The 24484-nt window shown below is 35.7% G+C and overlaps 1 protein-coding gene across 1 annotated transcript in view; it reads right to left on the reverse strand.

The window, feature by feature from the left end:
* Positions 1 to 1151: 1151 nt before the first annotated feature.
* Positions 1152 to 24484, reverse strand: part of APPL1 (adaptor protein, phosphotyrosine interacting with PH domain and leucine zipper 1) — a 42915-nt gene continuing 19582 nt past the window's right edge. Inside the window, exons 7-22 of the mRNA XM_021695003.1 lie at positions 23877 to 23935; positions 20542 to 20688; positions 19613 to 19695; positions 18760 to 18918; positions 17672 to 17860; positions 16016 to 16058; positions 14615 to 14671; positions 12231 to 12322; positions 11675 to 11857; positions 9863 to 9915; positions 8930 to 9104; positions 8803 to 8839; positions 8039 to 8185; positions 7222 to 7272; positions 6629 to 6718; positions 1152 to 5358 (exon numbers count right to left, since the gene is read on the reverse strand). Of these exons, the coding sequence (XP_021550678.1) occupies positions 5212 to 5358; positions 6629 to 6718; positions 7222 to 7272; positions 8039 to 8185; positions 8803 to 8839; positions 8930 to 9104; positions 9863 to 9915; positions 11675 to 11857; positions 12231 to 12322; positions 14615 to 14671; positions 16016 to 16058; positions 17672 to 17860; positions 18760 to 18918; positions 19613 to 19695; positions 20542 to 20688; positions 23877 to 23935 (1712 nt within the window). The 3' untranslated portion in view covers positions 1152 to 5211. The remainder of the gene's footprint in view (positions 5359 to 6628; positions 6719 to 7221; positions 7273 to 8038; positions 8186 to 8802; positions 8840 to 8929; positions 9105 to 9862; positions 9916 to 11674; positions 11858 to 12230; positions 12323 to 14614; positions 14672 to 16015; positions 16059 to 17671; positions 17861 to 18759; positions 18919 to 19612; positions 19696 to 20541; positions 20689 to 23876; positions 23936 to 24484) is intronic.

Raw genomic sequence — 24484 nt, forward strand, 5'->3', positions numbered from 1 at the left:
CCTTGCATCCTGGGAATAAATCCCACTTGATTGTGGTGAATGATTTTTTTTAATGTACTGTTGGATAGTTTGCTAGTATTTTGTTGATCTCTGCATCTATGTTCATCAGAGATATTGGCCTGTTTTTCACTTTTTTGATGGTGTCTTTATCTGATTTTGGTATCAGGGTGATACTGGCCTCATAGAATGAATTTGGAAGTTTTCCCTCCTCTTCTATTTTTTGGACTTGTATGAGAAGAGTAGGTCTTAATTCTGTAAAAGTTTGGTAGAATTACCTCTGAAGCCATCTAGTCCTGGGCTTTTGTTTATTGGGAGTTTATTACTGATTCATCTTCTTTACTGGTAATTGGTCTGTTCGAATTTTCTATTTCTTCCTGTTTCAGTTTTGGTAGGCTATGCTTCTAAAAATTTATCTATTCTAGGTTGTCCAATTTGTCAGCATATAATCTTTCATAATCTCTTACAATTATATTTCTGTGATGTTACTTCTCTTTATTTGGACCTTTTTTTTAATGAGTCTGGCTAGAGGTTTATCAATTTTGTTGATTTCAATGAACCAGCTCCTGGTTTCATTGATCTGTTCTATTTTTTGTTTCTACATCACTTATTTCTGCTCTAATCTTTATTATTTCCCTCCTTCTGCTGGTTTGGGGTTTTGTTTGTTCTTTATCTAGTTCCTTTAGATGTAAGGTTATGTTTTTTGAGATTTTTCTTGCTTCTTGAGGCAGGCCTGTATTGCTATAAACGTCCCTCTTAGAACTGTGATACCAGTTACAAAATGTTGGCTAAATTTTTATTTCTATATGTTCTATGCTGCAGGTAAGTACAGGTTTCTATATGTGAAAAAATGAGGAAAGAAACTGAGGAGACATATATTCAGCCACCCCTGTGCAGCATTTAGATGGCACATCACTAAGAACACAGTGGTAGGTAGGATGATGGAGGTCCATTTTCACCACAGACCCAGTCAACATAGCTTTGTTTATGTTTAATGTTAGTATACTTTTTTAGCCTAATATAGTCCATCTTAGGGAAACTGAAGTTATAGGATTTCTTTGTGATGTGGGGATTCATGGCTATACAGACTAATTCAGTAAGCACAGACGTAAAATTACTTATAATTTTCACATTAAAAACTTGCAAAATTTGCTGGCATGAATAATTTTTATTTTTTTAGTCAAATTGTGGTGTCCATTTATAAGTGAGTAGTGGATTATAGATATGTCAATATACAAATATATTTAGGATATACATGCACTTAGATAAATTACATAATTCTATAGTTTCATCCACCCTGGACCTTCTAAAAGTATATATATTTTATAAAAACAAATTAGAACAGAAACTCCCAGAAGAAAAAAAACTTGGTGTTATAGGAAAGTATAAAGAGTACATGGGACAAATATGTATTGGTATTAAAATTACAGGCCAAGCCCACTTAAGCTGGTGTACACAATAACCTGCCCCTTTAAACATATGTATTTCTTTGAATAGGGCCAACCATAGCAAGTATATATTGTCTGTAACATGTCTAGGGTAATTATTGAGAAGTCTGTTTTTCTAAAAGAAAAAAAAGTCACTAGTGATGAATTTGTATTCTCAGTTAAGTGACTTTTTTTTTTTCATTTTAGCTGTTATGGAATTGCAGTGGGGCTAGATGTGTAATTATAAGTGTCATAACATAAGAAAAAGTCCATTTGTTTCACAAGCATCATTTGGAATTACTTGAAGAAATAAAATTCAGAGTATATATCAAATACTTCATACAAAAAAGACTATACAAAAATCATGGACTTTATTATACATTAAAAATCTCCTAAAAGCATATATCCTGAAGCCTTGTCAGAGAATACCTACTTTGACAAAACGAAAAGAATAAGCTCTCCACCCCACATGTATACCACCATTACATAAAGTTGAGCTCTTCAATTCTAAAGGGAAATGTAGCATGATTTTTAATTGTATATATGCATGATTAATAGTATCAGTGAGATAAGAACCAATTCACTAACATTACAAAATCACCAAATATACAAAGCGGTTTTGCACATTAGTTATAACTTAATCCCAGTTCTCATATTAGCTGAAGTAAATTACATGAGTACAGCCACAAGAGACTAGTTAAAAAGTGTAGTATATAGTTCCAGTTTCAAATCTTTAGGTGTTATTAATGCAGAAGAACAAAATTCATGAAAGAAGAGTAAGCCAAAGTTGCTTAAAATAAAATGAAAGGCTTGCTTGCTACAATCAGTGTGTTTGAATATTTAAAGTACAATTTGAATGCTAGGAGGTTGTTGTCAAAACCAATGTTAGTATTTTCATTTTATTAATTCAGGTAGCAGGTTTTGCAATACACGGGATCTTAGGGTCTGTCAGCATTTCTAGTAAGATTCAAATCTTAAATATTTGTAGTTCCTACACATAACTCAAAATTAACTCAGATGCCTTTACAAGACTGTATGTTACGTAGAATGTTATGCATACCCTAATACCCTTTTCCCAAGCATAAAAGTAATAATTTTACCACCCCAGGGCCTGAGAATTCTTTTGAAGTTAAACACAAACTAATCATTGTAGAAATGACAAAAACTAGACTGGCTTTGGGGACTCTGTTCAGTCCTTTGTTAAGAGTTTTAAAATTTTTAAAGGGAGAAGCAGTATAATTAGTTTCCTATCGACTTCATTACCATCGTTACAAAAGTACTGTTTTTATAGGTAGCAGAGTGCATAGCTGAATTAGGTAGACTTTCTTTTCTTTTAAAGAATCAATTTTGTTAATTTCTAAAACCATCAAGTGTAAGTTTGAATTGGAGAAAACTATCCCAAATTCGAATTCAATTACCATCAAAGCACTCAAGAGCCAGAAGGGATTTCAAAGGGTAACAAACCAAGATCAGCTTTAACATTATGCAGAAACCCACGGGCAGCCTTCTTCAAACAAAAAGCCAAGTTTTTTAAAGCTGATGCCTAAATATCTGCAGTATGCAAAGTTCGTATAGTCCTATAGCAATGGACCAAAAGTTGAAATATCTAAAACTGTTAATCCCACACACGATTTCTATTTGGTGTCGGAAGGCTCTTTGGTCTGATCTGTGGAAATGGATGTGTTATTGTAGAAAGTCCTATCAAAACAGGACTTGAAAGGAACTACAGGTCTATCCAGCATCCTGAAGTCTGCCAGTGCCTTTGGCTCTAGCCTTCACTTTGACCCAGCGAACTAAAAAAGGGCAGCACCTCATTACCAGGCACAGCACCAGCCTAGTAAAACTGCCTCCTAAAGCTGACCGCCTTCATTGTAGGGTGACAAGTTTCATCTGAACTAAGTGAGGTGACAACTTAATAGCATAAACAAAAGACTTTATGAAACAGAGAGCTGACTAATTCTCAAAAAGATCTTAAAAGCAGGACCTACCATGACTAATCAAGGGCTGACCACAGAAATTTCAACTTCTACCAAAGGAATGATACACCAACTATTGTGAAAGCATTCCCAAAGTAAGCACAAAGTCAACTTTCTTCAAAAAGTATTCCATAAAGGTCTATTTTGTTACTGTATGTTTTGTGAATATAATCTTCAAAATAATGATTATCAAGTAATCATTATTCCCATTTGGCACATGGATACAAAGAATATCCTGATCCTATATGTAATTATCCCCTTCCACAGAAAGCAGTGTGCACACAGTGTGAAACAGCCACACTGTACTGTGAGAGCTAAAATAGATGCCGTCTCTAATTCAGAACTAAGATAAGACTGTATCAAAGAACAAAGGGCTTTTCCCTTATATAATTAGTCATGAAGTGGCTAATCTCTTGAAAATTTTAGATGTATGACTATGTATTTTATTCAATATATTTAACTTGTTTCTATATAGTTTTACATGTGAAACAAAGGAAACATAATTTCTATCAGCAATGTTAAAAAAAAAAAAAATCAAGTTTTGACATGGCAGTAGGGAAATGTCATTTTAACCTTGGCACCAAACTAAAATCCTTCCTTGGTCACTCTTAAACCAAACATTCAATCTCCTTTCAATCTTTCATGGAATTAGACCTTTTACTCATTTGAGAGTACAAGTATTTACAATAATTAGTGCAAATTATTCTATTCTCATATATTAGTTATTTGCCTTTGTGGATATAAAGTGGTGATCAGTATTTTATCAAAACATGGAATTATGAAAATACTGTGCATATCAGTCTGAAATTTAAAAGATTACATTTTCTAAACTAAACTCTGGGCATTTTTACTTTAAGCAGGAAACAACTGTTACAGAATTTCTTTTGAAATGTCACTTGATTTTCAATAAAAATTATTTCACGCAATGCAGAAAATACAATGTGTTATCCTGTAACAATATCTTTACATGTTAAGTCCTAATCTAAAATGTACTTGAACAAAAAAAATCCCTTTTAATAAATTCCAAAATCTTATTTTAATCATTACTGCTCTGCAGCAATAATTCAAGTCCCAACCTGAGAACTAAGAATGTGATAATTAAATGCCACGGGCTGTATCAATCTTGAACTGAAGACACGTAGGCTTCTTTCCCACTGGCATCAGGTGGGAAAGAAGAAATTGCTCACATCAGAGAAATGTGAGCAATCCAAGAAAGTGCCCTGAAATCACAGTACCACCTGCCACAATTTGAAACCTTAAGTCTAAAATCTTTTTTCTAATTATTTTATATAAAAGTTCTATTGCACATTTAATAATTAAAATATTTGCAAACTTGTAGAATTCTCTGTATAAAGGGTTTTGAACTGATTCAGTTGAAAGCTTCCTCACTGCCAGCAAAAATGTTCCTAATGAGAAGAGGGAGCATATCCATGAATATCTGAAGCTGAAGAATAAAAGGTTTCTTATGGTCAGAGCCAATTACAATGCAAGATAAGTTCACAATTTGAAGGAAAAAAGGCTTGAGCAAGTGTAATTCCTCAGCAATCTACTTCAAGGAGATGAACAGGTTTCTCTTTGACACGTGGAATTTGATGTTACTGCATAGTATATTATTTTTAAGGAAAAAAAATCAATGCAAACCTAAGTGATCAAGATCAATCTTATTTTAAAAAATGAAGTTAAAACAAACAAGCAAATATAAACTTTAGTCTCCTGGATATTTCAACATAGTTGTTACCTTGTGCCATTTCACCACAGAAACTGTCAATAAATTCCAAGGGGGGAATACCAACCAAAAAGCAAGGATAAGTTCATGCTTCTGACTCTCTTTTCTTTCCTTCTTCTCCCAAATCACTCTCTTCTGACTGGCTACTGCTAAGGACAACAAACTGCCCCTCACTACTGGCTTGGTTTGGTCTACTGGAAGCAGCTATCAACCGACTTTGTTCTTCTAAGTCCTAGTAGAAAAGACAGAAAAGAAACTAAGTTTTATTGTTTGCAATCAAATGCAAAACTATGCATTTAAAATACATACTTGAGAGCCACTTCAATCCTTCTGTCATAAACATTTATGCATAATTCTGGCAACTTACTGAAAACAAAGGCTACATACAACCAGTGCGACACCAAAGTGAATTTTGGCACCATTTTAGAAATCCTGTAAAAGCCAACATTGCCCTCGTCTCCATTTTTTTTTTTTTTTTAAGATTTTATTTATTTATCTGACAGAGAGAGAGAGAGAACAAGTAGGCAGAGAGACAGGCAGAGGGAGAGGGAGAAGCAGGCTCCCCGCTGAGCAGGGAGCCCGATGCGGGGTTCGATCCCAGGACCCCGGGATCACGACCTGAGCCGAAGGCAGCCGCTTAACCGGCTGAGCCACCCAGGCGCCCCGCCCTCTTCTCCATTTTTATGGCCAACCACAACATTCAGACCATTGTTCTCTCTCACAGTCTACCACATAAAAGACTCATAATGGATCACTCCACATCCCCACCCTTCCCCCTCTGTCCAACTTACCTTGCTAAATCAGTTGTTGCCCTCCCTCAGCTTAACCTAGCAAGGAAGCTTCAACTTCACTGTCATCTTCATCACATCCCTCTCCTTTGTCCATAAGTCCAATCCATTCCCAATTCCTGCTGATCTGTACTCATTAAATATCCCACAAATGTCTCTTCTCTTCCACTGCTACTGCCAACGCCACAACCCATAACTGGGTCTTACAATCTCACGCATCACTATCTAATGCATTCTCCAGATTTTGCTCTGAAACTTGCCTAACTTAAAATTATCCTGTTGGATGGACAATGATTTGACACTCCTGGTAGCATTAAGTATTTATATAAATATATATACATTCCTGGAGACCAATAAAGATGTCAGCAATGGCAGTTAAGTCTACACACACACACACACACACACACACACACACACACGGCCTCTCAAAAGACCTGCTTTGATAGAAACAACCTTCACTGGAATATGGAAATATAAAAGTTCTGGTATGTTTGCTAAATGGCAAGTCAACTACATGTCAGTAACTATAATGTAAACATCCTCTCAGAAGACGATGTCTTCCTTTTCTGCTGTGCTATGAACCATGTGGTTATAAAGTGGCTGAGGAAGCAGAAACAGACTTTCACTTGGAGATTCAAATCTGAAAATCAGTCCTATATTAAGGAAATTTCATAAACTTACATCAGAGAAGATCTAGATACTAGGACTACATACCTTTTCAATTTGTTTTTGTTTGCTGAGTTCTTTCTGTTGCTTCTCTTTTACCCTCTCTATTTCTTTTTGTTTTTCTGACGCCCGACGATCCTGAAAAACAGATGAATACAACTAATGAATATGAAATAATTTTAAATTTTAGACTTTTCAATTAATATTATCTTTGTAACCTTTTCACATTTTTTATATTTATATGAAAACACACTAAAAATTTACATTCATAGTCACTTATCCAAATTCTAAATGTTGTATCAGCAATAGTATCCACTGATAACCTTGAACAGCAAAATCATTTTATTTCCTTGCTAATATGAAAGATCTTATATTACTTTAGGTAACATTCTTGGAGGGGCACTTGGGTGGCTCAGTCGGTTAAGCATCCAACTGTTGATTTTGGTTCTGGTCATGATCTTAGGGTCATGAGGTCAAGCCCTGCATAGGACTCTGCGCTCATCGAATAGTCTGCTTGAGATTCTCTCTCTCCCAGGCCCTCTGGCCCTCTCCCTGCCTATGCACTCTAACTAAATAAATCTTAAAAAAAATAAAAAATAAAAAATAACATTCTTGGATAATTAAGTATTTTGGATTCTTACCAGTTCTGCATGCAAAGCTATCTGTTTTGCCAGACCAACAGAATCGCAAATCTAAAAGGGGAAAAGGAAAAACTCAGGCAGTTCTCACATCGAAGTAATAATTTCAAGTATCTAAATGGCTGATGTAACTAGATTTATAACTCATTATAATATACTGCTTCAAACAAAAGCTGATTTAAGAATGTTCCAGCCCCAGGGCACCTGGTTCATTTGGTTAAGTGTCTGACTCTTGATTTCAGCTCAGGTCATGATCTCAGGGTCGTGAAATCAAGCCCCATGTTGGGCTCTTCGCTCAGTGCAGAGAATGCTTAAGATTCTCTCCCTCTCCCCCTACCCCTCCCCCCTGCTCATGCTCTCTCTTTAAAAAAAAAGAAAAAAAAAGAATGTTCCAGCCCCCGAATGAAGCATCTGTGTATTTTCTTCAGAGTCTCTCAGTTTCTGCTGCTGGGTCTCACCTCTGTCACATTCTCAAATTCCTTACTGAAAGGGTAAGATCTGCAAAGAATGAAGCAAGGAGATGCTGATGCTGCTCTAAGCTGCAAAGAGCTAAAAAAGGCTGATTATGGGAATATACTGCATTCCCAGAGTAAGTTAATGAGGCCAGAAGATTGCAGCAATTACCAATGGCCAGGGAAGACACGGTCTGTAGTCAGAAGGCCCAAGCCACCCAGCAGCTCAGCTATCTTCAGAGCCAACAGGCTTTGGTCAAACAACTTTGTTGGATTAAGCCAAATTTGTTTTTTTCCAGAAATCTTACTAAGAACTTCGACTATGATATATATTTTGTAACAGAAACACATTTTGAAAAGTCATGTACCTTTTCCCCCTCATTGTTCGATTCAAATATATAGCAGACTGATGACAGATTACTTTCACTTCTCCCTCCTGATGTCCGAAGAACAAATCCAAAAAGCCTCTTATTTTCCTGATGTGTAGCGTACAAAACTACACTGGGTAATGGAAACTGCCACAGAAAATATCAGAAGCAACCATGAGATTTTTCAAACACAAGTGCACTCTTCTACATGACAAATTCAAGTACTAAATTATAAAAATATTATAAACAGAACATTAAAGCCAATTTTCTTAACAGAATGGCAATCCAAGAACAAAAATGTCATATTTGGTTTCGATTACCAGGCAGAGTAAGACATTGTTGAATACTGAATTTATTAGTCATTTACATATTTTACAAAATCAAATTCATTAACAAATATGGTCCATACTGTTAAATGATTAAGAGCATGTACTTCCAGCTATTTCAACGCAGATAATTATAAAATAAACTCAATCATGTTCACCTTTTAATTCCGACTATTAGTGTTTATCCCTTAACCAAGCAGCATATATCATATACTAAAAAACTATGTATCATACCAGATTGCACTGATTCTTTAAGTATACGGAATGTTCAATTATAAATTTTGGGGGGGGAGGGGAGATGGACATAGTCTTAATTACAACTTAGCCAATCATAATTAATACCATATTTCAATACATATGATCAGAATTATTTTAACGATATAGACATGTATATGCACAAAGAGACTTCCAATAAAGCTTTAAACACATAGAACTCACTGTGAGCCGTGTAACTTGTGTCTGTGGATCAATTAACCTATAATTAAAAAGTTGGAAAACAAATTTTAATTAGGCTGAAATTAAACATTTTTTCCTACAGTTTTTTAAGGGGGAGGTCATTACTCACTTTAAACAATCACAAGTGACCAATAAATGTGATTCTGTCATACGAAAGATGTTATGGATGGCCCGGGCAGCTAAGATTTGCCGCATTGTTTCATAAACAACATCTGGATTGTCATCTGATTTCACCTCCATAGAACCAAGGAATCGGACAATAAATAACTGATGAAGAATAGAATCTACAAAAGAACAAGGTACATTACATATCTTTAAATCCCACACTTCCCTTCCTTAAGAATAAAATACACTGTCACCTTTTAGATTTTCTAGTGAAAAATTCAACCTAGTAGAAGTATTTAGAAATTACTCCTAACTACAGTGTTCAAGTTATAGGGAAATTAAGGTCTCTAATTCAAATAGCAAAAGGTTAGGCTTCAACAACTGATGGTTCTGAGTAAAAAAAAAAAATTCCTTGTACTATTCTTATAGCTTTTAAGTTTGAAATTTATCAAAATAAATAGTTATGAAAAAAGAAAAAAAAAGTTAATGCTCCCGTACCAGAAGAAAACATCAGCTCCTAGGAAAAGCTTAAAGGATATCTTCTGCATTGAGAATTTGCATTGAGAATATCATCCAAAGTATGATATTCTATAATTTTAATGAAATCTTTAAGCCTGATTAAGTTCTGCTGCTTTGAGTACTATGAGCAAAAAGAAAACTGTGAAGTAAAGCTTCACAGTTTGAAGCTTATATTTATTCTGATGTATGCATCAGAATAAATATAAACATCAGAATAAATATAAACAACATATTTGTTGTTTACATCATCAGATGTAAACATAATCAGAATACATACATTAGAATATAAACAACAAATCAGAATAAATATAAACAACATACATCAGAATACATACATCAGAATAAATATAAACAAATTCTTCACACAGTTTACTGCTGAGAATTTTTAAAATATAAGAATACTGCACATCTGTTTTACCTTCAGTTTCAGATTTTGTACCTCCTCCAGATTCTCCAAATGGATTTGTGCGCCTGAAAAGTTTTTAAAAAGTTAGGAACCAATGGTCAGTTACTATGAGCCATATGGGAGAAATCGCAATCATTGAAACTGGAGTTAAAAACTAAGCATCACGAAAACTTGTACATACATTTTTAAAAAGCTCTAAAATGCCCCATCCTGTTAAGGAACACTACTGATGACCACCTTACTCTGATGAAGGCCCTTGCCTTCACACTTAGTAGGCTGAACTCAATGCTGCTGCATTCTAGAAGAGGTGGATGAACTGAAATGTAGACATACATACATATACACACACACACAACCCCCAACATCCTATAAACCACGTTGCAAAAGTCCTTGAATTTAAATAAAGAGGGACAGAACAGCTGATTTAGCTTCAATTTTAGCTACTTGAGAAAAATGCCAGGGATTTCCTAGGATTGCAAAAACCTCTTTTTAGGTCCTCCAAGTACATATTGCAAGTTAATTACGCTAATTTGAACATTTTCTAGTTTTAAACCTGTATTTCTCAAGGCATGTGTAACAGAATGCAAGAAGAAAAGCTAATTAGTGATGGGAGCTACCTCCCTCTTCAGTGTGAGTTGGCTCTTGGCATACCCACAATGAAGGAAAAAAAATACAATTCAAAATAGGTTTTGTAGGCTAAAAGAGAGCTAAATGGTTTTAAAATAATGTTGGCATTAAGATAACATGAAATCGATCTCTCTAATTCATGTTTGAACTACTATATCAAATGCTAAGTATATTTCTGTGATCAAATACAAATTATTTTTTCTTGGTCACAACCATGTATATCCAAATTAGTATCAATTTATTAGGCGTCCAACCTACTTAAATAAATGATTTGCCGTGACATTTTCCTTCATCCCAGAGCCAAAGAAAAATTCTAACAGCTTTCACATTTCTCGTATATAACCAAAAGATGATTTATTAATAACTCATAGCATGATAATGTTTTAGTACCTTCCTGGAGATTTCTTATTCTGACCCAAGATGATTTTTTTTTTAAAGATTTTATTTATTTAATTTATTTGACAGAGAGAGAGACAGCGAGAGAGGGAACACAAGCAAAGGGAGTGTGAGAGGGAGAAGCAGGCTTCCTGCTGAGCAGGGAGCCTGATGCGGGGCTGGATCCCAGGACCCTGGGATCATGACCTGAGCTAAAGGTGGACGCTTAACAGCTGAGCCACCCAGGCGCCCCAAGATGGTATTTTTCTTACAAACCTACAACACATGTATTACTCTCAATTTCTAAAATATTGTCATGACCTAAAGATAGGACTATCAACTTTCTTCTGCAATTTTAAGAGCAAATACCAGAAGTAGATCTGATAAGCAATTCAAAATTAAATTTTTTTTTTAAAGATTTTATTTATTTATTTGAGAGAGAAAGAATGAGAGAGAGCACATGAGAGGGGGGAGGGTCAGAGGGAGAAGCAGACCCCCTGCCGAGCAGGGAGCCCGATGCGGGACTCGATCCCGGGGACTCCAGGATCATGACCTGAGCCGAAGGCAGTCGCTTAACCAACTGAGCCACCCAGGCGCCCCAAAATTAAATATTTTTAGAACTAAATTATCTTCACTTGTTTAACTGAGGCAGAAAACAAAGAGAAAAACCTGCATGATTCTTTCCCGACTACTGAAATTAGGTAATTAAAGAAAGTACAACATAATTGATACACATATGTGAGAGAGGACTCTCAACTGCAAAAAATGGAATCATAAGCCTTACAGACCATAGAACAATATCCCTGTGATGCCAGCGCCCACCTGCCTCCCTGGCCAAAGGCTTTTGCCTGGCCAGGCTGATCTTCACACACGGGAGAAATGATGTCAAACTGTATTGGAGTATCTGGAGCAACGAGAGAATCTAGAGAAAGGGCAGCCAAATTTGTGGACTCAGATCCTAAGGATCCCGAGCTGCTAGTTCGAGCTGTCAGTGGCCGAGATTGTCTAAACACAGAAGAAAACCAGAGACATTGCATTTAGTTTTCTCTTTTTGAAACTGAATACAAACTATGAGAAAGAAAAATACAGTTTTATAAGCCAAAGAGAAGAGTAGAAGAAATTCCAGTAACAGACTTTTCTTGCCAATGACTAAATTCAAAAACATAAATGATCTCAATCTATAGATAAAGCACTAGGGCAATTTGGAATTGTTACTTATTTAGCACTCTTGCTGGTAAATTTACCAACTTGAAAATCCTTTCTATGTTTTGGAGAAACTATTTCATACTAATGTAAGTAGCACTGCTAAAATCAAAGTGTTCGCTAACACTTTCAATAGCCCATATACTTTTAAATAACCCGAAGTCTGGTAACTCACGCTGCCGGCCGCAGACTCTCGTGCCTCTGCTGGAAAGACGGGGAAGGAGTGACCGCCTCCAAAGCGGACTGATTTACTCGTGCAGCAATTTCCTATTTTGTTTTTTAAAAAGGACTAGAATTAGTAAAGCAAGGAAACCAAAAGTTTGGATACAACTGTCAGAATGTTCTTGAGTTACATTTAAAATGCAAATTGGAGTTACTAAAGTAGTTCCACATTGCCTTAACATTAAGATACATATTGAACTTCGTAACATTATAACTTAAGCTTCCTCTTACTTCTTACAGACATAGATCTTTAAATATTTAACTACCAGATTTTTTGGATTATTAGCACCTAATACAGCACCTACTATATAGGTACTCAATAAATTTGCTAAATTAAATTTAGGAGTAGGAATAGCCAAAATATCAAAAATATTAAAATATTTTATAACTACACTGCTGAAGTTTTCATGATCTTCCAGAATATATTTATGCTCAGAAACATCTATGTATTTAATTGATGAAGTTATATCGATATTTTCTGGCCCAAAATCTGAAAGAAAAGCTTCCTATAAGAAGTATTTTTAAACTTATTGTTTTATTTCAAACACTAGCTAGCTACATAAAATAGTATTTACATTAGGAAAAAAATCATAACATTTTTGCATTTCTGTGTCTTATAGTTAGCAAAAATATCAAGACAATGCCACAAACTGATCAGAATTTCTTCTCTCATTAAGTACAGAAAAAGTAATTCTGGATAATCTGGAAAATACTACTTAAAATTTAGAGTTCTGATAATTTGTGGGGAAAAGTAAGATAACCCTCAATTATTCAAATCCAAACACTGTATTCACCATGTATTCCCTAGGTATTAACAGGTCATCCAACTTCCATTTTAATTTTTTGGTGCTCCCAAGTAACATAACAGAAAGGAAAAGCTAACCTGGCAAGAGATCAAATTACTGCAAGCAAAAGGTTCCTCTACAATTAGCACTGATTTTCTTAGATTACACTCATAAGATTATTACAAAACAGAAGTTACTAATATTTTGGAGGTCATGAAATATTGTTTCTTTGGTTCAAAACTTGTTCCTAGGCATCTAAATCCTGTGTGTCTTGGCTGGTACCGCAAAGCCATTATGATAAAAACAGAACTCTTTCAAATTGTTCTTCCGTTCACTTGAGCTTAAAACCTGAAAGTCATCTTTAATTCATCTCCTTCATCCTTTACATTGGTCAGTTACTAACTAGTCCAGTCGATTTCTTTTTACCTCTTTATACAGTGCAAATTATTTCTTCTCTCTTCTCTTGGTTACCACCCTGTCCAGACCCTCAGTTCATGCCTGAACTAGGATAATGGCCTCCTGCATGTTCCCAGATGCCCCTGTCTAATCAACCATTATACCAACAACAGTTTTAGGACTTAGAAGGGTAGGGCTTCCTAGAGAAATCAGCCCTGCTCTGCCTCAACTGAAATCATCAGCCCCGCATAGCCCTGAGAGGCGGCCAGGTTTACTGCACAGATGGGCCCACTGAGATTAGCAGGGGTCACATAGCTCCTGCCCTAAACCAAAGTCTTTTCCCAACTACGCTGCATTGTGGATCCACTTGATTCCTTCCAGAGTTCTCTGCACCACTGGGTTCTGCGTGTATATTTGGATTCACCTGTACAGCTAAGTTCATCTGGTTTGATACCCTTGCTACTCAAAGCGTAACTGGCAAAACTTAAGAGTTCAGGCCACCTCACCCTAGACATAATCTTCATTTTAACAAGATCCCGAGGTGTTTTGTATGTACATTTCAGCTATTTTTCTCTAACAAGAACCTTCAACTCCAATTATACTACTGGTTTTATAAACACACCATTTCTGCCTTTATGCTTTTGCTTCTCATATCTGCAACTTCTTCTCTTTTCCTCAAAACATGAACAAATCTTAGCCAGCTCAGGATTCTACTATCTCCACAATTTTCTCTAAAATTAAAGTCCACACTGATCTTAATATTCTCAAATCTTAAGCTTTTAGTTATTACCGTACATTTTGTTACATAGTTTTATACACAATGTAAAAGTTTTAGTGTTGTATTTCCATAGACACAGGCTCCTGGAGGGCAAAGCCATGGCTTCTTTTTCTTTTGTATTCTTCTCCATGGTGCTCAACCCAAAGCTAAACACAGCATTGATGCCCAGTAAAAACTTGTTAGCTGACCAATTTCAGTTACTTTTGAAATAATTTATCTTTCTAGGAAGACCAAATGCTCATACATGGATACATTAAAGCAGTTACTCATTCAAGGGCAAATTAAAAGATTTCAGAGCTTGAGGAATTACGACATAAATAATAAATTAATAATTATTCATTTTTGCCAGGTCTGGATACCATAAAATAATAATATTACCTCCGGATTTTCACTTAAATATATTTGTTTGGATATGTTATTTATTGTACAGATCCACTGCAAGAGAAAAAAACAGAAAAATGTGATTAATATTTTTTTTCCTATACTGCTTCTCTTCTAAAAGAATCCTCAATATTTCACTGCATAGAAGTTTCATTAGAAACACGTAACTGGGGTGCCTGGGTGGCTCATTCGGTTAGGTGTCTGACTTCGGCTCAGGTCATGATCTCAGGGTCCTGGGATCGAGCCCCAAGGCAGGCTTCCTGCTCAGTGGGGAGTCTTGGGTCTCCCTCTCCCTCTGCCCCGCCCCTCCACTGGTGCTCTCTCTCTCTCAAATAAAGTCTTAAAAAAAAAACAAAGCCCAAATTAGCTTCATAAAAGCAAATAAAAATATACCAATAATGTTAAGTTATATTTAATAGTCTATATTTGTCTTTTAAATCACTCCCCCCTCTTAATCCCCATCAAATAAGATAGCCTGGACTCAGATATCATGATTAACACCAATAAAAAAAAAAAAGTTAAGAGCTAAATATATTCCCAGTGAATGCATTTTACATACCTCCCTTCTTTTGGATTTATAGCTAATTAACATAAAAAATGCTCTCTTCCACATTTTCTACTTCACACTTGAGGACTCCAGTCCATGATGAGCCTCATTAAACTAATAATCTGTTTGGTAAACCCAGCAGAGAGCAGACATTTATTTGTGTTCCTCACAAAGCAAAAACAAGTTTTAATACCTACTCTTTTCCACAAGAGGTAAATAAAAATATATAATTTCTAACCTTGTCTTTTACCAACACAGTTTTAATACCAGATAAAGTGGCTCAAAATCAACTACAGTATATTTTCATTGAAGAATATGTCTCAGGACCAAGTTTCTGAAGCGTCAGTTCTTGGTGGTAACTTACCTTCCATATTTGGTGTACTAGAAGTAAAAATGGAGCCAAAAATAAGAGACTCATGAGGAAGAACAGACTCTCCCAAATTTTTGTTTTTCTGTCTTTCATTTCTCCAAGGCTTTAAGTTTTACTTGCTTCCTGCCATGCTATATCAGCTGCCACTATGTCCTTAATGCAGCAAATACTGTCTCAGAAAGTTGGTGAGAGAAGGGAATAAAGGTGTCACCTCATGATACTAACAGCTTGCCAGAAAGCAACAGTCACAAGGTCATTTCTGAAGTTGAGCCTTTAAAAAGACAGACACCAATGATCTCTAAAGTCTCCTCTTATAGGTTTAGCTATAAAAGTCCCTGTGAAACTTGAGGTTGCTTGAGGACAATAGATTTTTATGAAAAAAAAATTTTTTAATTAACTAGGATTTTCCACATTTCTATCATAATATTTAGTTACTGAAATATCTTAAGATGTTGCTGAAGAACTTTAGATAAAATTTTACCTCCTCATGGTCTTTTTTACTTTCTGCTTGCAAAATTGAAGATCTGAAAAATAAAAAAGAAAGAAGTTTGACCCTCAATTTAAAAAAAGATCTGAGAAAATTTTTTATCTTTAAAAGTACATATAAAACCAATCGGTATCAAAACTAAAAAAACCCAAAACACACAACCAATCAGTATCTTAGTTAGGAAAAGGAGACCACCTGGGGCATCTGGACTCAGATTTTAACAACTCTTGACTCTGGCTATCCATGCCAAGACGTACCAAAAAAGAAACAGGTGCTGGTTTTCAGAAGACAGCCCATAACAAAGGTACACTGCCAATAAGACAATGCATTTCAACTTTCTGACACTTACCATATATACTTCAAATGTAAATCAGTGATCCTAACAGAAAACACTAATTGTACTCATTATTTCTCCATAAATACAGTCAAATAAAATTTTTGAATATAGCAATCACTAACATTGGGATACTTACCTTTTCTATAGATGTTATTTTAAGAATTAGAGAAAAATTACTAATTTTGAATCACACTAGGAATGTGAAATGGGAAATCATGTTAAGCATTATTAGCAACAGAACTGAAAAAAATGTAAATTCCTGTACTAACATATTAACAATTTGGTAAACACAGGGACTCCCAACATCCAGCATGATAAATGAAATTAAACAACTGATAAAAGACCATGAACCATAACACCTTAACATGTTGCTTCAGAACAGTAAGATCAAAAACGGTATTTTAAGTAGGAAAAAAAACTGCAGATAACTTAAACATCTATCATTAGAAAAAATTTTAGATTATGGTATATATCCTTAGATGGATTATAATGTGGCCATTGTGAAATGTTTTTAGTAAGTAGCTGCAGATCCAAAGTGTATATACAGTATTTCCTCAAGTATTTTTTAAAAATGTAGTTAGAATAAAAACTGTAAGGCAACAGACCAGAAAGTTAATTGTCCCTTCTAGTTAGATTATAGCTTTCTTTCAATATTCAATACTCCTTTTCTATATTTTTCTGTATTTTCCAAAAATTTGTTCTAACGGCTACTCTATGGATTCTCATTTAATGCAAAGGTAACAGAAGTCTTAAAAATGTCATATACACATTAGTGGACTAAATCATTAATTTAACCAGAAATATTTAACATTTAAAAATAACATTAGTGTTTGCACTTACTACATGTTAGGCACATTACATATGTTAGATTTCTCTTCCATATAGGGATTATAACTCCCACAACCCCCATTTCACATGTGAAAAAACAGAGATTATGTAACTTGTCTAAGACCACACAGTAAGTAGTAGATCCTGAATTTGAACTTTCTGACCCCAGGGTTAGGGCTCTTTCCACTAACTTGTGCTGCCTTCCCCCATACGGTGCAGAATTTTCAGTGAATGGTACCCTAACATGAAATCACAGGTTTTTATCTCTCATATGCCCTTGTTTAACAACCTCAAAATATTAAGACATCATTTAACCAAGTCAGAAAGGAAAATTCAACTCATTTCTATGTGATTAAAAAAGAAAATTATCTTAATACATAATAAGCCTAAAGTAGCTATAAAATGTTTGAATGAGAAGGAATTATTGTGCATTTCAGTAACTTAAAATATGACAGATTTTATTAATAGCAGGAAAAAATACTAACTTTTTTCCGTCAAAGGAAGTGATCTGAAAACAGTATCGCCTGTCTTCACAGTCCACAGCCATTACTGAGCAGTTGTCAATGTCCATGGCCAGGCCGCCTGCCACATCCCCACGCGCCTGACTCATTAAGTTTCCACCCTGCGTGAAGTAGAACTGTCTGTCCCAGGTAGATGACACCAAGCCTGTTTTACTAAATGAAGAAAGTACATTCATTCTTCAGTAACAACACATCTGAAATCTCATAAGCCAGACACAAGATAAAGCACATCACAAAGAACCAGCTTGCAAAAAGGCACAAAGATGCCTAGAAAATATATGTTTTTCAGTCTCTAAAATAAATTCATGTATGTTGAACCACTTTTGTGTTTGTGTGTGTATTTCAAAAAAAAAAAAAGCTGGAAGTTATCAAATTGCAACTGTTAGAATAATGTTCCATAAATTATAGTTCAACCTTCAGGAGAATAAATTCAAAAGAAAAGAATTCATCTTACTTCTAAGGTTAACTTGCTTTACCCTATCTTTAAATAAAAACTAAAAGTTGACCTGATGGTATAATTACATACATTTTAAATGTATAATAAAAATGATATTTAATAGCATTTATGTAATGCTAGATTTATCTAAATTCAAATTTGTTTCACTTTTAAAATAATTCTAAATTATTCAATAAGTATCTAAACAGAATTTTACTTCTGAAAATTATTCATGTACTCCACCTGGCAAAAAGCTGACAAAAACACAAATACCGCTAACTAATAAGATTCAACCTTTAGTAAAACAAAATAATTTAGCAGACAATATCAATCATATATTCACCTCATACTACCTTAGATGATAAACAACATATGAAAATAACTATAGGGACGCCTGGGTGGCTCAGTCGATTAAGCGTCTGCCTTCAGCCCAGGTCATGATCCCAGGGTCCTGGGATCAAGTCCCACATCGGGCTTGTTGCTCGGTGGGGAGCCTGCTTCTTCCTCTGCCTGCCGCTCCCCCTGCTTGTGCCCTCTCTCTCTGACAAATAAATAAAATCTTTATAAATAAATAAATAAATAAAAAAGAAAGAAAGAAAATAACTAGTTTTCTTACTTCCTAGCATTAAGGTATCCAGCCTTCCGGGTTAAGTTTCGATTAACAGGAAATTTCGTGGGATCTGGGTCAGGCACATATAAGGGGTCACTGGCTACCTCCAAATCTTCTATTGTCTGCTGCATGGTCTCTACATCATTGTCCATTTCCCTACGAACGCTAACACAGAAAACATATTATTTACTACCAACCACAACAGAGGACTCCTTACCAATCATATTTAGCTATATATTTGCTTTGCATATTTTTTCTTAAAGAGAGCAAACAGTAGCATGGGTGGTTAAAGTAACATGAACGCATGATGAAAAAGCTTCACATTTTATTTGAAACTAGATATTCTGGAAACAATACCAAGTTAAAAAACAAATGAAGCCACACTGAATGCCTAACGTTGGAATAATTTTCAAACTGTCCTGCATATCTCAGATTGACCACATCACTGCTCAGAATTTTGAACCTGCTTAGAACTGCTTGCTCTCTTTAAGCTTTCATGGCTTAGAAAGCAAGATTTATTTAGTAACTCCCAACCATCCCCCACAATTCAGATAATTGTGAAGATAATGAACTTATGGATAATTACTATTATGTGTCTGTTATATACAGATTTTTATAAAACATAGTTTAGAATAAAATACCATCGGACTTGACAGAGCTATGAAATTCAGAGTTCAGATTCCATGGAAAAGATGGTGAATAACCCAAGAAGGATCCATGAGCCACGTGAGACATAGTCTCATGGGCAAGGAAGACAGCCCCTCAGGAAATTCAATGCTAAATATTTTTAGATTATGGCATTTAGCTGTTAACTTAGTCTCATAACTTCATTTTCAATTTTAAGGAAGAAAGTACTTACTTCTGTACACTTGTTCCAATATTAGTCAAGAATTCTTCCAGCTGGTCATTGAGATTTTCAGAACCCATCTTAAAGAAACTTATCTGGGGCAAGAGGGTGTGTGAGTGGGAGGATGAACAACAGAAACCCACACATTTACAAGAAACACAGTGAATCATATAAACAATCTCCAAGATACATGGTAAAGAACAAAGGAGTATTCCCATTTGTGTACTAGTTTACAATGACTTCTACTGGGCTTAGAGCCACTGTAGAAACCAGACTTCAATTTCACCGTACATCTCTGTAAGCAATTTATAAAATTGGAAAATGTTAAAACATTTTAAATAAGTTATATAAACTATTTCATGTTTTACAAAGATAAATTTTATATTGAGGAATAATAAGCACTCATATTTGAAGGCATATTTGAATTTCTTTAAACTCTTAATTTTTAGGGGTGTGCCATTTCATATTACCCAAATTTACTTTTCTAGCCTCCTTCCTGATGCAAACCTCTTGGGACACTTTGGAGTTCATCTATTATTTTTAATTCAGGAGGTATGCAAGGAAGAGGAGACAAACTCAAACTTGCCCATTCTCTTTCAAATCTATTCCAAAGCCAGAGTGAATGAAAGTTCCATCAGTAGGAGTAACTCCAGAATTCATTTAGCTTTCTGTTCCCTGTCCCCCTGTGATGGACAAGGCCTAAATACCAGGTAAGTGGTTTCATTTACCCTAAAAAGTATGTGAAATCTTCATTTGCGAGGAAAACCATTCTAACTTCCTCAAAATAGCATTCTGAGGACATTTTAAATTACTTTTGAAAACACAGATCCAAATAGAGTATTTTGACCTTAGTCTGTAATACCCTTATACTTAACATAAATATCAAACTTAATAGAAAGTTTTTAGGACAGTTATAATCCAAAACACAATATAGTATTTACCTGAGCTTGCATGTACCCGAGTAGAGGTTCTAACAATGCTATTTTCTTTTTGTATTGAAGAGTATTTAATGCACAAAAATAATGCATCATGGTCTGGTGTTGTTTTTTTCTGGAAGTGTAGACATCTTCTGTGACTTCATACTTTACCTTTGAGTATAAACATTAAAAATACTATTACTTATTTAATTATGTAATTATCTTTAATTATCTTTAGTAGTGGCTGTAGGGAAGAGCCTACCCAAGGAAAAAAATGTAATATGCATTAGGCTCTTCTCTCTTCTTGCTTTCCTTAGAATACCAAATCAAGTACTAAGAATATTCTAATACACCAATGACTCCCAAATTTTAATCTCTCACCCTTCACTTTTTTAAAATTTTATTTATTTGAGAAAGAGAGAGAGAACAAGAGAGAAAGCATGAGCATGGAGAGGGAGAAGCAGACTCCCCACTGAGCAGGGAGCCCAATCCAGGGCTCGGTCCCAGGATCCTGGGATCATGAGCTGAGCTGAAGGCAGATGCCCCACCAATTGAGCCACCCAGGTGCTCCTTGCTCTTCACTCTCCTAAGTGTCAGAGGAAGCACATCTCCAGCTGGGCTTTTGTGTGTGTGTGTGCACACGAGTGTGTAAATGTGCTGGACATGTACAAAACTGAATACAGTACCTTCCCCACAAAGCCTGTCCCTCTGTTTCTTAGCTTTTTTTCTTTTTTAAGATTTTTTTAATTTATTTGAGTGTGAGAGCAAAAGCAAGAGTGGGCAGTAGGGAGGGGCAGAGGGAGAAGGAGAAGCAGACTCCCCGCTGGGCAAGGAGCCTGATACGGGGCCCGAACCCAGGACCCCCAGATCATGACCTGAGCTGAAGGCAGATGCTAAACCAACTGAGCCATCTAGATGCCCCTGTTTCTTAGCTCTCTTAATTGTTTCAAGATCTACCCCATCATCCAAGAATCACAGGATTCCTTTTTGTTTCCTCCTCCTACTATGTCATGTCAATTCTACTTACAAAATATATTCCAAAAGTATTCCTTCCTCTCCTCTTTCAACAACGACCTGAGGCTCTCCTAATGTCTTTGCAAACTATTCTGGTACCTTTTCAATTGGATTCCCTCTAGTCCCGTCCCCTTCACATTTCCATTAGTATTTGTATCTTATAACACGACTGCATGGTGTTTTCCACTTATAATCCTTTAAGTAGGATTCCTTTAAGCAGGCTGCCCACTCCCTCTAAATCAAATTTCAAAGTCAGTGACATAGTAATCTGACCTCAAACTATTTTCTTGTATCTCTGCCATACCTCCCCAAATATATGCCCCAGACACATGCCATTATCATAATAATTATTGCTAGAATTTTAAAAACTTGCTACAAGCCAGGTACCCTGCATGTATTATCCCATTTCATCATCACAACTACTCAGTTTTTTTGATAGAGAAATAAAGGCTTGAAATTAAGTACCAGGGTGTGACCTCAGGCAAATAAGTGGCAAAGCTGAGATCTGTCCTCCAGCAGTGAGACTCCAGAGCCAGTGCTCTTAAGCTTTACATTCTCCGGTGTCTACCATGTGCTTCTGCAAAGACTGTTTTGCTTCCAGGAATACCTTCTCCCCAGTCCCAAACCAGTGACGTTCACTCATCTTCAATCAAGCAAATAGCACCTCCTAAAAGTATAGCCTTTCCCAATTTACCAAAGTTAACTGCTGCTTTGCTTGTGCTCTCCCAACATTTTGTTAAGACTGCTATTATTGTACTTAACTCACTGTTAATTCACGTGTTCTCTTCATCCTTGTACACTGGCATCTACTCCAGCTACATGCCTTCACACAGGAAGCCTTCGATTAAGTGTGTATTATTCACTCCCTGAGGCTAGGAGTGGAGCCTATTCACACTATCACCCCATGGTACCCAACATATAGCAGATGCTCAAAATTTTTTCAAATAAAATTGGTAAAATAATGTTTTTTAAACTACCTAAAATAAAAACAATGAAACTGGAAGAGCCAGAAGCAATGCAAAATACAACAAAATTCATAGCTAGACCCTTTAACTATTTCTCTAAGGCAAAGTAACAAAGTAACATAGATCTCAAAATGTATGTTTTTTATTAATATTTGCACCATCAAGTATTCAGTGAACTAAAATTAGAAATGGAAAGCTCGGGGCGCCTGGGTGGCTCAGTCGTTAAGCGTCTGCCTTCGACTCAGGTCATGGTCCCAGGGTCCTGGGATCGAGCCCTGCATCGGGCTCCCTGCTCAGCGGGGAGCCTGCTTCTCCCTCTCCCTCTACCCCTCCCCTGCTTGTGCTCTGTCAAATAAATGAATAAAATCTTTAAAAAAAAAAAAGAAGAAATGGAAAGCTCTTTGTACTGAACTTTGTGAGAACTGCAGTCAGAAATGGTTAAGGTACTCCCTTTACCGCGTCACGGTAGCTGTTGCACAGTAAATCATACCCAGTCCTGCATTCCCCCAAGTGATCACAGTGCCCCTACCAGCAGCTGTGGCCAAGGCTGCAGACACCAACAGAGACCACCTCACTCGCTAACATTTAGTGTATATCTTGTCATCAAACCTTGGATTAGGAAAAAATGAGCTTAAGGAGCATCTAGATGAACTTGTTAATATTTTGTTCTTTGTTCTTTACTCAAATGCATTTCTCCTGAAATACAGTGAAATATTTCTGGATTTGGAGAAGTATCAAAAACTATATATATATATGCATATATATATGTATTCCCTGTAAATGCGGAGGTCCTCATAACAGAATTTCATTCAATTATGTATGCAACAACCAAGTGGCTAGGTTGTGAAAGTTTTGTATCAACATTTTCATTTCAGTAAATTTTAGAATATCAGAATCTTTTCTGAACACCAAGTGGCTAGGTTGTGAAAGTTTTGTATTAACATTTTCATTTCAGTAAATTTTAGAATATCAATTATGTATGCAACAATTCAACTTTTTAACCACTTTATCTCAGAAGACACTTCTGAATACATACATGGTCAAATAAACAGAACACACACAATGTTATCAAAACACAAAGCAAAAGGAGGCAATGTTATATACTGGGCATCAATTACACTTTTGGAATAGTTCTGTTTACTTATCAAATTTTGTCAGCAGAAAAATAGTTTGTTCAAAGAGACAATTATTAACTGTCTGATAATTATAAGAAAGGCTTTGAAACAACTAGAAGGAAAGAATAAACTAAGGGCAATGTAGCAAAACATACAAAGTAACAGGCAGGCTACTGTTTTTAAACAGGAAAAAACTAGTGAAAAAAAATCTAATGAAACAATTGTTAATTGTGATACTAAAGAAGCAAGTATGTATCTATCACACCTTGTCATTTTCTCTTTTTTTAGACAACCGGCTATATCTGTTAATTGCAGCATCATGATCTGGAAAACAGAAATAACTATTAACAATAATATAACAGTACCTTACCAAACTTATAAATGCTTTAAATAGTCTTCACATGTGCATCTTTCAACAAATATGCTAAAGCAAGAATTCTCAAAATAAGAATTCTTGGGGCGCCTGGGTGGCTCAGTCATTAAGCGTCTGCCTTCGGCTCAGGTCATGATCCCAGGGTCCTGGGATCGAGCCCCACATCGGGCTCCCTGCTCGGCAGGAAGCCTGCTTCTCCCTCTCCCACTCCCCCTGCTTGTGTTCCCTCTCTCACTGTGCCTCTCTCTGTCAAATAAATAAATAAATAAAATCTTTAAAAAAAAAAATAAGAATTCTTTAACACACAGTTCACTCCACCCAAATGTTCCCACAGTCAAATTTCCCATGAAGTATCTTTCTACTTATTAAATTGATTAAAAAAAAAAAAATTCTAAGGAGACTGTATTCCACTGAAAGTTTTTTAAAGTATTTTTTTTTAAAGATATAATTTTATTATTTATTTGACAGAGAGCAAGAGAGCACAAGCATGGGGAGCTACA

Source organism: Neomonachus schauinslandi, chromosome 1 (genome assembly GCF_002201575.2).
Source record: "Neomonachus schauinslandi chromosome 1, ASM220157v2, whole genome shotgun sequence".
Lineage (NCBI taxonomy): Eukaryota > Metazoa > Chordata > Mammalia > Carnivora > Phocidae > Neomonachus > Neomonachus schauinslandi.